The sequence below is a fragment of the Calidris pugnax genome, unplaced genomic scaffold (assembly GCF_001431845.1).
Source record: "Calidris pugnax isolate Ruff unplaced genomic scaffold, ASM143184v1 scaffold44, whole genome shotgun sequence".
NCBI lineage: Eukaryota > Metazoa > Chordata > Aves > Charadriiformes > Scolopacidae > Calidris > Calidris pugnax.
The window spans coordinates 25,107,918-25,124,365 of NW_015094506.1; the positions used below are offsets into that span (position 1 = coordinate 25,107,918).

At 39.6% G+C, this 16,448-nt stretch overlaps 1 protein-coding gene across 1 annotated transcript in view; it reads left to right on the forward strand.

Moving 5' to 3' along the window:
* The window catches only part of LRIG3 (leucine-rich repeats and immunoglobulin-like domains 3), a 35,573-nt gene extending 19,754 nt beyond the window's left edge, over positions 1 to 15,819 (forward strand). Inside the window, exons 9-19 of the mRNA XM_014963332.1 lie at positions 486 to 566; positions 1,252 to 1,323; positions 1,696 to 1,767; positions 5,069 to 5,232; positions 7,785 to 8,105; positions 8,639 to 8,920; positions 9,516 to 9,968; positions 10,178 to 10,336; positions 11,372 to 11,515; positions 11,601 to 11,876; positions 15,051 to 15,819. Coding sequence (XP_014818818.1) covers positions 486 to 566; positions 1,252 to 1,323; positions 1,696 to 1,767; positions 5,069 to 5,232; positions 7,785 to 8,105; positions 8,639 to 8,920; positions 9,516 to 9,968; positions 10,178 to 10,336; positions 11,372 to 11,515; positions 11,601 to 11,876; positions 15,051 to 15,295 — 2,269 coding nt within the window. The 3' untranslated portion in view covers positions 15,296 to 15,819. The remainder of the gene's footprint in view (positions 1 to 485; positions 567 to 1,251; positions 1,324 to 1,695; positions 1,768 to 5,068; positions 5,233 to 7,784; positions 8,106 to 8,638; positions 8,921 to 9,515; positions 9,969 to 10,177; positions 10,337 to 11,371; positions 11,516 to 11,600; positions 11,877 to 15,050) is intronic.
* Positions 15,820 to 16,448: the final 629 nt, after the last annotated feature.

Consider the following 16,448-nt stretch of genomic DNA (forward strand, 5'->3'; position numbering starts at 1 on the left):
ATTCTTCTATTAATAAATCCCTATGTGTTCTCTGTGTGTTAATATTACGAACTTACAAAGGCATGAGTGTGTTTTGTTTTGAAGAGGCAACAGTTGATTCCTTCCCTTCCTATGATGCTCCTTTTCTTATGATAATATCTGAATCTGTATCTGAATACCCTTGTAGGGGAGTATGGGTTTGTTTTCTTAATGATTCTTAAAATCGTTAGGTTTGTGATCTTTTTAATTATCAGTGGGAAAAGTACTAACAGTCTTCAGAGTCTCTCATTAAAAATTGAAATGAAATGGCTAATCAGGAGAAGCTTCTCTTGAAAAAACAAAAACCCAACCAAATAAAAAAACCAACCCCCAAACCAAACCAGCAATAAACAACCTACTGGAAATCTGTTTTAGAAATTGTTTTAAATAATACTGCACTTGAAGAAGTATGTACCTCGTTCTTTTTAATAGCTCATGTGGTTTGATTCCCCTCCCTCCTTAAACAGGGATCTGAAAAACAATGAAATATCATGGACTATTGAAGATATGAACGGTGCCTTCTCTGGCCTAGATAAACTTAAAAAGCTGTGAGTATTGCTGCAATATTTGTACCTCATCATTCCTTAAAATAATTAGCTTAGATTGTGTGTGTTTCAAGGGACAAACCCAAAACTTAATGATGTTATATTTTTCCCTAGCTGAGGTGATCTTTTTTTCTCCCATACCATTTTGCTCTCTATAAAATGTTCCTTTTGTATAAAAGAAATTCCAGATTTTTCAAATCAAACTAATCTGAAATATTTTAGAAATGACGACTTTTTATGGAAACATTTCTCAAAGAATGAGGGTTTTCTGTAATAGGAGGTAATAAGTGACAAAGTAAGGAAGTGAGGCAGTAATATGACAAAGGCATAGTGACAGGGATAGTCTTTGATGAGGGAATGCAGCATCCAATGGAAGTGGCTTCATTGCATTGAAATCTTCAAATGCACATTGATGAAATAAAAAGCTGCTTATGTGTATGCATTCAGAATAATCCGTATTACTGAACTGTACACATTAAATGTCTTCTAAAACCAGGAGAATCTAGATGCTTACTCAAGGGGAATAAATAGCTGTCTTTTAGAGGTGAGACGTTTTGTTGCATTGAGGAAGGTTGAATAGTGAACATTAGTCACAGCTTAGAAATAAATGCCAAAATGCAATTGTTCAGCTCAAAAAATGCTTCCATTTTATTGCATCTGTTTTGCATCATGTACTTACATTTTTCAGGATACTCCAAGGAAACAGGATTAGATCCATTACAAAGAAAGCATTTTCTGGGTTGGATGCACTGGAACACCTGTAAGTAGTAGAAGTTCACATTTAACCCAATATTGGAAAAAAATAATTTTGCTACTAATTGCAATAAAAGTAGGACTAACAAGCTTTGCTTATGACTTGGAATAATATACACTTACCCAGGTTGCTACTGTGATCTTGAGAAGGTTCTTTTATTTTGGAGTTACGCTGAATATGAATTTTGGAATCAATGCAGAAAACGTTATATATTAAGCTTGCTATAAAACTCCTTAATCGTGTCTCTTTAGTTTTTGAGATGGGAGATCCTTTGTATATCACTAATGTAACAAACTATTCTTTGAGTCTTAAATACTTCCAATTTAATAAATTACTCTTTCTTCCTCTAATGTTATTTTTCTTTTTCTTTTTTCCTAGAGATCTAAGTAATAATGCAATTATGTCAGTGCAAGGAAATGCATTTTCACAAATGAAGAAACTCAAAGAATTGTAAGTTTCTATCTAAAGACATCACCTCTATTAAATATATCTATCCATGTAAATATATAAGTAAAAGCCTTGTATGATGTTGCCTGATGCAGTGATAAACTCCCATGGTAATCTCTGAAGTCATTTAGAAAGGGTATGTCAGTGTTTTGGGTTTTTATTCTTTTTATGTGATCACTGTATTTAAGTGAGGTAGTGTAGGATAGGAGGCGTTCATTTTCTGCTACATTTAGTGTCTAGAGTCCTTATTTTAAATTGGCTGAACTCTAACAGGTATTAGATAAGGGAGACTTTGATGTAATGTGCTATAAGATCAGCAGTGCTATCACTGAGCTGAAGCTTACTGGACCAGTGAAATGCAGTGCTGTAATTCTTTTGTGAAGACCTCGTTGTCAGTGCTTGTAATTGGGTCCTTCTATCCTGTAGTAGCAAAGGGGCAGATCTTCAGAGAAGTCATGAAGCGGTCACTAGGAAGAATGTATTCTTCTAGTGAGTTTTTGGGGTGTTTCTTTTTCTCCTCTTGCCTTCTTTTTCTGTTGATCAATGCAGAAAAATGCTGCCACTGTTCCCTGTGTTTTGAGCACAGCTAGTTCTTCTTTTTGCATATATCTTAATGTCTTCTCTATTCATAGCAGCCTTCTCTAGTCAGGTCTGTTGTCCTGAGCTGCTCTGTGCGTTGTTCTGCCAACAAATTGAAGAATAACAAAAAGATGCTGCTCTCATTATGAATAGAAACTGCCTAGTGCTTGTCTGGAGCTTTTCATTTGTGTTCTCCAGATTCCTATCGAGTATCACCCTGGCAGCTGGTTCTCTTCTTAATTTTTTAGTATTACTCCATGTTGGATGCCACAGATAATGTAGCAAGGAGCCTTGCGTATTTAGACTCATAGAACAGCCCAGGTTGGAAGGGACCTCAAAAGGTCATCTGGTAAAACCTTTCATGGAAAAGGGAGCCCAGATGAGATTATCTATCACCCTGTCCATTCATGTCATGAAAACCTCCAATGCTGGGAACTCCATGACGTCCCTGGGGAGGTTATTCCAGTGTTTGATTGTTCACACTGTAAAATGTTTCTTTCTTCTATCTAGACAATATTTGTTTTGTTCTAAATTCAGTTTGGTGTTATCCATATCCTGGTGTAGCTGTGGCTGCTCTAGAGAGCAGCAGCCATGCTTCTACCCATAGCCAGGGGTTTTCTGCGTTTCCTCTTCCTTGAGTTGGCTCTGGTTGTATTGCTTGGTTAGTTTGCTGAGCTCACTCAGACAGCTGCAGGGCAATTGCTAGATTTGCCCCAGGAGAAGCAGTGGGAGCACAGGGCTGACAATTAGGGCTTGACACAGGTGATTTGAAGAGTGATCAAATGTGATGGAATGACAGGCTAACACTGCTCCGGGAGGTGTAAGATGCTACAAGATACCAGACTCTGAAAGCTTCAATGAAATAACTGTTCTACATTTGTCAGGGTCTTTTTCTGTATTTTTGTTGGAACGCCTGGTGGACATCCATTATGTCTGAGGAAGATATAGACAGATGGTAGAAAGTACTTTCCCAGAAGTAAGATTATTTAGTATAAATTCCCATCTAGCAATTGTATTCTGAGGCCCCTAGAGAGTAAGTCTGAAAATGGTCTGACAGATACCAAAAAATGCTGTGGTTTCTTTGCCTCCTAAGAATAAAGAATGCCCCTAGAACTTCAGTGAAAGATAACCTGTTTCATCTCAATGTGAACCGGTGAGTTCACATCCCTAGGTTTTATCCATACAGTGTTAGTATGAAAAAAGAGCACAGAGACACTCTTCCTTTTCTTCAAAAAAATATCAAGAATTGGTATTTCTTCATTTGTCTTTAAAGTTGTTTCTTTCGCTGGATCTATAAATTATTTTTGCTCTTCCTCCAAGGACAGGTAAGATTTGAAGAGAGGAATTTTATTACCGACTGTGGGTTTTTGTATGTTTTTTTAAGGGTGATTCTGAGTTTTCAGCCAAAACTGAAAACTCTTCCTACTTCAACCCCTGATTCTTGATGCTTCACAGAATATCCCTTTGCTTTCTTATTTCTTTATTCTCTGTCAATGTAGCTGTTTGCATAGGTTAGGTGTCGTGGTTTCAGCCGAATTTACCAAAGCCAGACTGACAGATGGCCCTTCCTGCCCCCCGTCCAAAAAGACAGGAGAGCAAGAGATAGGGAGATTCAGAAGTTTAGAATGAACTAAACTACTTTAATGAAAAATTAATATTAAAATAAAAAAGAAGAAAATAATGAAATAGATACAATATATACAAAACCATATCAAGCTCCCAGGATGACAGTCCCGTCACCGGCAGGCACTGGGGAAGTCCCAGACTGGACTCAGGGACTGATGGGAACTGGATTCCAGCTCTGGAGTCAGGAACACATGGATCGGGATCAAAGGCAGACGGGATCCTCTTTGGACATCGGCCATCGCAGGAAGAGCCTTGACCCTTTGATCCATCAGCTTTTATACTGAGCATGGGGCAGATGGGATGGAATGCCCCAGCTGGTCAGGTTTGGGTCATCTGTCTTGTCCATTCCTCCCCACAGATGTGACCCCTCTACATTTTTCCATTTCCGACCCTCTAAAGGGCAAATAACAAAAATTGGCTGACCTTGGTTGTTATAGCAATAAGTATAAGCATTCCTTGGCATGTAGCACAAACATTGGTTTACCATTCTGAGAATGAGCAGTTTTCTCCATAATACGCCATTAATTTCAGAGAGTTAGAAGAGGCCTAGCTAAAATGTAAAATTACTGAACAAAAAATTGGTTCTGTTTTGCTTCAAACCGGGACATTAGGTAAGCTGATAACTACTTCTGTCTGTGCTTGTTATTTCAATACTTGACTGTTCTTCATCTCCCTGCTCCCCTTTCCACGTATCTTCCCCAAGATAAATTCTGACTGAAAGGGAAACGAGGGAATCATACAATGGTTTGGGCTGGAAATGAAATAGTCTCGGAAGTTTTTTATGTTGGCTTCTGTGTGTCTTACTGCTGACTGTAGTTTTGTACCCAAGGCACTGCAAACATGCCTGACTGCCTGGACTCATATCTGTAGCAGAAGCTGGGAGTTCAGGATAACATGTGTTCTTTGTAGAGTGTAGGAGTCATGACAATGGTGTCACCACAATCTGAGCTAAATAATATTGCTGTATTTCTCTTGTGAGATAAATGTATTTAGCCTCAAAATTTAGTTTTGTTACTGACGTGGTCATACAGATCTGTATTACAAACAGAAAAAAAAGAAAACAAGCAACCAGACTTTGAATGTAATTGCTTTTTCTTAGGCACTTAAACACGTCGAGCCTCTTGTGTGACTGCCAGTTAAAATGGCTCCCACAGTGGATGTCAGAGAACAACTTTCAGAGCTTTGTAAATGCCAGTTGTGCCCATCCTCAGCTGCTAAAAGGGAGAAGTATTTTTGCTGTCAGCCTGGATGTTTTTGTCTGTGGTGAGTATAGCCTCTATTCCTCGTTCCATAGAACAAATTTTGCTGAATGCATTGATTTTTGTTGTGGTTTCTTTGATATGTTTTGAATTCTGTAATGAAATGGAGAGGATTTAATATTTTTTAACATTTCCTTCTCTGTTCCCAAACTGTGATGTAGATGCTCAAAGCTTGTGGCTTTGCACAAGATGGGGAGTGGCGATTTTCTGACTTCTGTTTCATGTGCAGCTTTCTTACATAGTACATAGCATAGCGTGCAAGGGAGGGCTGAACAGCTTGCGGTGGTAAATGTATATGCCTTGATTGAAAAGATGGATATTGTTTAGACAGCTATCATTTTTAAGTGAGACATATTTTGGCAAACTTGAGATGCAATTTTTGCTTTTGATTATTTGTAAATTATTTTCATACTTGAGGTTATTCCAGAGCTGAGAAAACATTAAGGAAAAATTGCCATACTGGCCTTAGCTCTGACCTTTTTGTTTGTGTGTGTGTGTGTCCTTGTTGTCTACTTTAAAAATTATTTGGACCATGTAAGTTACTGCCTGTATGTAAACTGTATTTTAAAACATCTGATTACCACAGTTATGCTACTGATATTTTGTAGTTTAGTATGCCAGATACCTGTACTTTTAAGACTTGAGAATTTGAGGTGATAGCATCTGCCATAAAAATGAAATTTCTCTGTGTATTTAGTAACATCCACTACCCCCCTATGTAACGTTTCCTGTTTCAAGAAAGTGAAGTATTTAAAGATGTGTGTTTGACTACTCTGATGCATTTGATACATTAAGTGGGAACTTTGAAAATATCAGGAAATTAAAATCTAACTGGATTTCATGTGTTTTTGTTGTATACATTGTATTTCTCTTACTAAAGACAATTCAAATTTTATATTCTTTGGAGACAAAACAGTAACCTAATTTGTCTTCTCAGTAGCTTTCCTCTTGTAGCAAGTAACACTGCTTGATTTTTACTGTTGCCACTCATGCCTTTTTTCAGTGGGAAAGCAGGCATAGACTATACAATGGTGCACAAAAATGTTGTTTTCTCCCTTTTCATTAGGAGGTGAATGTTTAATATATTATTGTTAAATAATGAGTAGATGATGCATAGTCTAGGTACTACTGAAAAAGGAGAAGTTGACATAGTGCAGGACATTACAGATCACTCAATAGCTAATGGAGTATATATGAAATATAGTTCTTTATTTATGAGAAGCTCATTCTGGCAAGAAATTAAATTGGAGGATTTAAATATATATCTTTTATTTGTTAAACCACGGGGCACCTTGATCTTTCTTTTATCTGCTGAATGACATTTTTAATGAATTTATTTCAAACCCTTAAAGATGTATTAGCAGAAAGGGATGTACTAAGAATAAGTTGCTACATTTAATATGTGAAGTAATTGTCACGCAGAAGTAACTAGAATCTCTTAATACAATCAGTGACTGTTTCACTGTTTATTAATTCTTCAAAGTGTTTCAGGGGATCCGTATTGCCCTGGTGCTGGAGCACAGCTCCAGACTTGCAAGCGTTCTTGCTGGCAGCTCAAGTTCAGGCTGTCTGCACATCTCATTTTCTTTGGTAACACGCAGCGTGGAGGTTCTTTGAGGCAATAACACTTTGACCCTGGTATGTTGTTTCCAAACAAGACCTAGACAGGCAGAGCAGCTAGGTGAGACCTGACCCTGGGCGGTACAGGCAGGGTCTGTAACAAGGAGTATTTTGGGCCCAAGGCTTTTCCTGCAGTGCCTGTGAAGTGTGGGCCTGTGTCGTTGTCAGGAGGTAGGTGATAGCTTGAAAGCTGGGAATACTCTAAGGCTTTTGCTTTTGGAAGACCAAGCATTTAATTGCCCATTCCTTTTGTGCATGCAATGTACACGTAATTGACAGAATAAATAGTTCAGAAGGAAGCTAATTAGTTAAACTCACAAACCTGTACTTTGAAGGTAACTTTCCAATAGTAAAGAGATCTCCAGAAACTAACCTCTTGAAATTCTGTGCTGCCTTGCTTAAGGGGTCTTCAGCACTGCAGTGTTTGTAAGGTGGACCAAACGGCCACAAATCACTGAAACATTGACTTTTGTACATGATTGGTTTTTGTAGGTTTAGGGAAAACCCTTGACTTTAACTTGCAGTTTCTGATGGCAGAAGAGCTATGCTTTCAATAAAGAAAACCTCACAGCAGCCTGAGGTGGTGTAAAGATGAAGGGTAGGCTTCATGACTGACATTCAGAGTAGTTCTTACAGATGTCAGGGGGTAGTTCTCTCCTCTTTAGTGCTGCTGTTGAACAAACTGTACACAGTCTGCTTCTAAATGTGCTTTCTCTTCAATAAGAGATGACCTGGCACAGTAAACTCATAAATATGGCAACTTTAAATGCCCTAAGGCTAGCAAAATTTGAAGTGAAAGCATTGTGTATCCATTTTATAAATAGTTATCTGACACTTCTCAAATCTACAGAACAAGGCTTTCTGACTTTTTCTAAAAAGAGTCCTCGGGACCCACATACATCTTTTCCTCTGTTATTTTTTCTCCTTTCTGTGCAGATGATTTTCCTAAACCACAGATCACTGTCCAGCCAGAGACCCAGTCAGCAATCAAAGGCTCCAATTTGAGTTTTGTATGTTCAGCAGCCAGCAGCAGTGATTCCCCAATGACTTTTGCATGGAAGAAGGACAATGAATTACTGCAAGATGCTGAAATGGAGAATTATGCACACCTCCGGTCACAGGGCGGTGAAGTGATGGAGTACACTACCATCCTTCGACTGCGCAATGTTGAATTCAGTAACGAAGGGAAATACCAGTGTGTTATTTCAAATCATTTTGGTTCATCCTACTCTGTCAAAGCCAAACTTACAGTAAACAGTAAGTATCTTACTTTTTACTTGTGGACTTAAAGTGGAATTATTTTAATCAAGATACGGAAACACAATTTTTTCCCATTCTCATCATCTGCATGTTTTAGAAGATCCCTTAATGAAATGAGATTATTTATTAAAATGTATCTAGTTCCAAAATCACCGTTTGGCTTTACATCTGGTCCCATTGTGCTGAACCATAATATACGAAAAAACAAATAACAGACCCAATTCATAGTAAATCTGACAAAACCTTTGTAATAAGATGGGAAAACATTAATCTTTACAAGAGGTAAGCATTTACTCTGCTTCAAGGTACTATGGAAAGGTCATGTAGGAGGCTCTTAGCAAAAATGAGGTTTTGGTCTAGGCAGTCTCACATACTTCACAGCTCCCTCCCTTTCTCTTTGCTGGCTACTGATAAGTTTAGGTTGTATGCTTCTGCATTTTCAGGCCCAAGAAGGGTGTTAAGAATATGCTGTGCAAAAAAGGAAAAGTATGTTCCATTTATTCACTTTGGTGTCACTAATTTTTCTTTAGTGCTGCCTTCGTTTACGAAGATCCCCATGGACTTGACCATTCGTGCTGGGGCAATGGCGCGTTTGGAATGTGCTGCAGTTGGGCATCCCGTCCCGCAGATTGCTTGGCAGAAAGACGGCGGAACAGATTTTCCTGCGGCACGCAAAAGGCGCATGCACGTCATGCCTGAAGATGATGTATTCTTCATTGTTGATGTAAAGATCGAGGACACAGGTGTTTATAGCTGTACGGCTCAAAACACTGCTGGAAGCATTTCAGCCAATGCAACATTAACAGTATTAGGTAAGACATTCGCGGTCCTTGACAGCATAATCTCCTTGAACAGAACTATTGCTGAGCACTTTAAAATCACCAACTGGCTAAGATAGCATTGTTATGAAAGTGCTGTACAGAAATAAAAATACTCTGAGATAATTTATATCGACACAGTTATAGATCAGAAACATAGACTCCAGCACACAACCACTATTATGATGCAAAATAATAAAAGTTAGTTATGTTTCTCATATCTGATATGCAGGGGGAAAGAAAATAGGGCTGTTACTTTTGTTTATAGACAGGAGATTTTGTTTAACTTGTAACTTCCTGACATTTTGTTAACCATTTTTAATCTAGTTCTAGGCAGTCTTGAGCCTGTATGATTTGGCCTTTTTACCTTTTAAGGTAATCAAGCGAATGGATCTGATCAATTGACAGGTAAACTGTAGGCTCTAAGTTCAAATTCCTTGAACGTGTTTTTTCTGAGAATGAGAGTAAGCTTCATTAGGCCTTACTGATGCATTTAATTTAGCTTTTCCTCTTGAGCTGAGAAGGAAAAGTGACATGTTCCCACTCTTGCAAGGTCATTTATAATACAAGGCTTATGCTTGCTTTTCAGAAACACCATCATTTTTGCGGCCTTTGCTGGATCGAACTGTAACAAAAGGTGAAACTGCAGTCTTGCAGTGCATTGCTGGTGGTAGCCCTCCACCCCGACTGAACTGGACCAAGGATGACAGCCCTCTTGTGGTAACAGAAAGACATTTCTTTGCTGCGGGCAATCAGTTACTAATTATTGTGGATACAGACGTGGAAGATGCTGGGAAATACACTTGCGAAATGTCTAATACGCTTGGAACGGAGCGGGGCAACATCCGTCTAAATGTAATTCCTACTCCCACCTGTGATTCTCCTCAAAACATTGCCCCGTCACTTGATGATGATGGATGGGCCACAGTTGGCATTGTAATCATAGCTGTGGTTTGCTGTGTGGTGGGCACTTCCTTGGTGTGGGTGGTCATCATCTACCACACCAGAAGGAGAAATGAAGATTGCAGCATCACAAATACAGGTGTGTAAACTGAAGGTTTACCTTGGAAAGGAAAAAAAATGTTTGTGGTTGCTTTGCTATGACTTTATTGTAGGAACATTTGTGTGCTTTGACTCAGTCAGAAGAATGAATTGCTTGTTACTTTCAGCACTTTGCTGACAAGTTTAAAAATGGTGCTACGAACTCTGAAGTATGCTGATGACTGTGGTGTGTGTTTTGCTTTCCCACAGATGAAACAAATTTGCCTGCTGACATTCCAAGTTACCTGTCATCCCAGGGGACGCTGGCTGAAAGGCAGGATGGATATGGTTCATCTGAAAATGGCAGTCATCATCAGTTCCTCACGTCTTCCGTGGGAGGGTACTTCTTGCAGCAGAGGGACAGTACTGGTAGGTGTAAAACGTTAAGCAGATTTTCCATGTTGTTTGAGTAGCTGCAGTCTGGCTATTGTCTTTCTAACAGAAAAAACACTGAAGAAACATCTTCACTGAAGTTTGAGAGGGTGTGAAATTTATTGCTTGGGATTGCTTCGATGAGATAATAACAGAAACTTCGTTTTGTTCATCCAAATGATGTTATGTCTTCGCTTAAACCATGAAGTTTTTCTCTAGTTTCAGGAGTAAATTTAAACTGATCCCATTTCCAAAACAAAAGTGTCCAAAAGGAATTACAACAGCATGTCTTCCCCTGTTATAGCTTGAAAAGGATGCTTGAAATGGAATGCTGGGATGGGTGGTAAAACCAATGTAACTTTATTATCATATATCTGATGTAACTTTCCTGTTAGAAAAGTTATTAAGATCAGAGTGAATAAAGGATTTAAGGTGACTGCAAGTTAACAGCTGCAGTACTTAATATTTATGCATCTGGCCTCTGAGAATCCAGAACATACTTGGGTTAGGGAGGGAAAAGCACCTTGCTGGGAAGGGATTGGGGTCAAGATACAGTCAGAAGTTGGGGCAGGTGGGAATGGAACAATGGTGAGATAGTTCTGCAGTTGTAGGGAGCGAGAGGAGCAGGCTTTTGGGAACCATTGAGCTGAAAGTCAGTATAGCTGTTCAAGCAGCCAGTGGCTCCCTTAGGCTCTTCCACCCGGAACTTTCTCATAGCACTCCGTGCTCCACAATGAGCGTAAGCCTGGATTCCAGTGCTCCCGTTTCTGATCCCTGTGGTTGGTTTTGTTCTGTTATCCAGGGACTGTACGATGAAGCAGTGTGACACGTTCTCTGCCAAGCTAATTAATTGAACACATGCTAGAATTGGAGTCCTCATTAGAAGGTTAGGTTAAACTTAAGCAAGCTCTAAACACTCTATGAGAATTAGTTGAACAGATGAGATTCTTGAAAGAACAAAAGTTACTCAGGAAACGGTAAGCTGAAGCTTAAGAAAAGCCTATATGCTGACATATCAATTTTATTTTCAAGGCATTTGCCATCTAGATAATGGCAGTGAAACAGACTTGGAGGGTGTTGCCGATCCGTTCCTGTGCCACTATCTGGGGACTTCAGGGACTTTGTATTTGAAAGGAAACACATATGCCTCTGAGGCCTTTGAAGCATACGGTCCAAGTAAGTGCGTGTGGGAAAGTTTTAGTCCTAATTTAATCTTGTGCTATGATGAATCTATGTAAAAGCAATTTTGCGTTTTCTTTAGGTTGCAGCCCTGAGCAAAGAACAGTATGCCTGGACCCTTATGAGTCTGGATATCTGAAGAAAAAGGAGTGCTGTCAATACTCACCTCCACTGGAAGATCCCTTTGATCAGTGTGTTGGTATAATTGGGATGCAGGCTGCAAGTAGCAAATTGATGAACTCCATTTATACTCAAAATGAAGGAACTGGACTAAAAAGCAAAAGTCTGAACTCAGACACATTTGATTTAAACAGAAGTTTGGAACCCTCATCTATTATCAGTAGCAGCACTTTCATGGGTATGTTCTACCTATCGGTTTTTATTCAAGCTGTTGGTATTCTTGCTGTCTCGTTTCCTACTTCCAGCAGTAAACAGAACTCATTTCTCAGCTTTTTCTTTCCTGCTCCTCATAGGAGTAATTCCATAGTAGTGTTTAGGTGCTTATATAGTGTTCTGGAATAATAACTTAATTTTGGGTAATTTTGCATTGGCTTCTTTTTGAGGGTTTCTGTGAATTAAGAAAGATAATACAGCATGTAGGAAATAAATACTTTAGAAAGGAGGAGAGGAGTGACGGGGTGTAGCTGGGTAAAGGCAGTCTAAAAGTTGGCCTTGACTCTTTGCATGTGTTCTTGTCTTTTTGTTTTCTTCCCCTGTTTTCCTCCCTGAGTAACTTGCGACACTGCAGTATCCATTTTTTTTAACACAACTGAACTGTACACACAGGCTCACTCTCTCTCCACTGCAGAACATGAGGACAGTTGGATGCCCCAGAATGCAGGGTACCCTCTGGATGCTACCAGGAGTTAGCTGGGAGATGGGCCCTATCCTGTGTTAGAAAGAAGATGGCTTGGGGCTTGGTCAGAAACAGAAGTGGCATACATCAAAGAAGTCCTTAGGTCAAACGTGGCAGTCCAGTTGAAGTGGTTCACCTCTGGGTGTAAATGCGAGCCCTCTTCTGCTTCTTGGGAAACCTGATTCTAAGGACCATTAAATATAATGTCCCAAATGTTTAAAGATTGTGAACAGAAAAATTATTGCAGTAAAACTGCGTAATGAGCACATTCGGATTACTGGGAGATCTTAATAGCTCATGTTTACATAAAGATCTCATCAGTGGTGTGATTCTTACCTTTTATCTTAATGTAGCTGGCAGATTTCCTTAAATGTTAGAACACTTAAATACACCTTAACAGACTTCAGGCATACCAGAAGTTTTGCCTGACAGGCGAAAGGTGTGCAAGGTCCCAGGAGGGCTCAGGGCAAGTGGGGAGACTTGAACTTTGGAGCGTGAGGATATATTGTATAACACAGTGAGCTGGAACGACTTACCCTTCAAACTATGAGGCACTGTGGAAAAATGGCCCCTCTACTCCTGCTTTGTCATCTTTTCTTATGGGTGTATGACAAAAAATTTTGTCATGGTTTAACCAGACAGAGTTCCTGAAGCTTAATTCAAGGTTTGCAGTTTTAATCCAGATTGCAGAGAGAAATGGAGGGAAGGAGAAAAGCATTGCTTTACCTTTGAAGCTGCCTAAGTTTTGAGCGTTGGTTCAGTTGGTTGGTTTAAAATGCATATAAACTTCCATGCTGCTTTCATCCCTGTGACATCTGAGCACCAAGTGCAGCCCTGGTATCACGGATTGTCTCCCAGCTAGTGTGTCAACATGGTTGATCAAGGCCTGGGTCTGCTGGCTCTCCAAGAGGACCAGGGGGGGAATGTGCATCAGTGGGTTCTTTGTTCTCAGGGGGTGGGGAGGGAGGTACAAGCTCTGAAGTTTTCCCCTTGAAAGCCAGATGTTTGGACTGTAAAACATTGCAGATGCCATGGCATCTGGCAGAGGTCCTGGGCCTGCACACGTTCTTCTGGCTGCCTGCCACTGTTGCTGTGGTGGGGCTGTGCAGATAGGGCTTTACCACGTCTCCTGCAGAAGATAGTTCTACTGTATATTGGTATACCCAGAAGTTAATGCAACCTTGAGGGCTTAATGCAACCTTGAGGGCTCATATTCCCCTTTCTGCCCTAAAAATCTTTGCAGAGCTACTTTTTTTTTTTTTTAGCAGCTCTCTGAGTTACTACCCCACCCAAGTTTCAGCATTGCCGTCGATGCTCCATAATCCTTAGCACTCTTCACTCGAGGAGCCTATGGTTAGGTCTTGGAGGTGGTAGCTGTAGAAAAAGTCCTGATAGACTTCTCATCTATAGTTGTGGATTCACTTCTTCAGCATCACCGTCTTCAAATTCAGCCCCCCTTGTGCCTCTGCAATCACAGTGAAGCTGGCATTGACATCACTGTTAATGCATGAGCCAGAAACTTCACAGCTTGGATTTTTTTAAAGATAGGATTCATTTTTAGCTTTGGTGCTGTGAGGCACATCCTTTCCTACTGTGTTAGGAGCAAAATTGCTCTGCAAGCCCTTGATGCAAATATGGACCTTGTCCAAATCTATTTTTAGTAACTTCTCAGATTACAGTTTTACTTGAAACCTTTGCTTTTAGCAACTAAGCAAAACTAGAAGTATGGCTTTTTGGGTGCAAAATTTATTAATGGTGGTAGTGTTCAGTGACTACTGAAATAAAACCAGGGTTCTTCCAAATCAGCCTGTGGCACATTGTCTTCTGAAAATAAGTCTTTTGAGTGTTACTTACAGACACTACGACTTGTGACGGCCATATCTTTCTTCAGTGAAAGAAAGAGAAGGCCCTTCATGCAGAGAGGTTGACGCTAACACCTTCCCAATGGTGAAGAGTGACAGGCGCACTAATTATTTTCTGTCTAGTGAATCCAGATAACAATTAATAAATGCCAAATTCTCTTTGGGCTACATCTGTTCTAGCCAGTTGAGGGCAAAGACATGAACAGGTGTGAATGGAGAATTTGACTGGCGCGACCTTTATTGTTAATGGGAGATGCTAGCCAGAAAAAGATTGGTTTAGCATTCAGATTGCACAGTGGGAAGATTTTGTATAAACCTATACATGTTGGGTTTGTTTTTTTTTTAATTTTATTTATTTTTGCTGAATGGCATGGCACATTTCATGTGTCGTCCATTCACTGAAGAAGACAATAGGGACACTCTTCTGACTTTCGCATTATCATGCAGATTTCTTAGTATCTTGTGATAATGTTTGCAGTTTGGTCTGTGAGTCTGCCTCCCCCTATACCACCCTCCCCAAAGAAAAATCAGCATGGGAGTAGTCATAAAAACAAAAGTATTGAAGTTATGTGTGGCTATACATTTACTTTGGAAATGTTTTTAACGTCTCAGGTGGCAGAATCTTGCCTTATGCTTGTGATCACATGGCTATTTTCTCTTTAAGGGGTAAAATAATGGTTAAGTAAAATCTAACTTTGGTGAGCTTTTGCGTGTGTTGATCTTTGGCTTGCATTGTAATGTGTAGCGCTTAGTGAAACACACAACTGTTAGGATCAGTATTTCTGTACTTACTTACTTCCACACTATCTTTCAGGAACATTTGGAAAGCCTTTATGGAGGCCTCAGCTGGACTCTCTTTCAAGTTGTAGACAGCCAGCAAATTGCCAACCAAAAATCTCCCATAATAATCCTCATGCCTCACTGGACTTTGATGCAGAGGCAGATGAAGATGGAAAGGAAAGGACAGTTTCTAGGGGAGAAAATAGCATTTATACTTACAAGCAGCCCTTTGAAAACTTTAGGACTTCAGCTTTCCAATCCTGTGATTTGGATACATAGCTCCTTTTGGACCTGCCATTGACTCCTGGAACCAAAGAAATACTTTGACATACTACTACCTCAGTGTGGAATTTTATTTAAAAAGGGAATAAGGAGAGGAAGAAGGGAAGAAAGAAACCACATGATGCTATGAATTCAGAACAAATAAATGCATTTTTATTCAAATAAAGCATAATTGCCAAAATGCTCTACGTTTTTATACAGGGAAAACATTCCTTATTAAAAAAATACTATATTTCTAATTATTTTATAGCTTTGTTTTATGCAAATAATATCTTTTGTAAATTAATGGTGTAAATAATACAGCATATGTATTTCTATGTCAGACTTCATTTTATTGAAATGAATAGTAATCATTCTAATTTTGTACTGTTACTTGTACCTTTTTACAAATGGAAACCCCATGCTGTTTGCAGGTATCATGCATCTTATTTGCACATTACTTTTAATAAAATATGCTGCCAGGTGGTCTCTGACCCACATTAGCGTATGGAGAATGAAAAGCATGAATTATGTTTGCCTTATGTTGTGTGTCTGCACCTTTATTTGACTCAAACTTGTATCTCTGGATTTACTGTGTTAAATATGTTCAGCTTCTACGGGCGGGTGTGGTTCCCGCCACAATTACTGGTGGCTGATAAGGTGGGTTGAGGATATTTGTGCCAAACTAAGTGTGCAAATCTTCCACTTTGTGAATTCCCACTCTCAGATGTGCCACGCACACGTTCTCAGTTTTCGGGCGTGCAAGGCTGTAGCACCGAGGGGTCTGCCTGTGCCTGTGTGCAAACAGTGTGTGTGCCTCTGGTGGAGGCTGAGCACAGTAGGTGCACAAATCCACATCGAGCTGTTTAGTTAAAGAAGAAGAAAGGCACTGGATGCCTGCCTGGTAGCATCACTGTTTTCTAAGTGGCTTAGTGTTAAGCATTTGCCAAATATGCAGTGCATGCCTGAGTTTTTACTTTCCCATACCCTTTCTCCCCTTTTTTTTTTTTTTTTCCTTCTGCAACCACTTCCACACCCAACATAAGAAGGTAACCCAAGTACAAGATAATGTTTTCTTTGGTTTAACTTACGCTTCTGTTCCTTATTCAGCTGCTCTTTTCTGGTTATAGATGAGATCTGTGCTTTATTCAGTTGCTCAATCAAGTTGAGC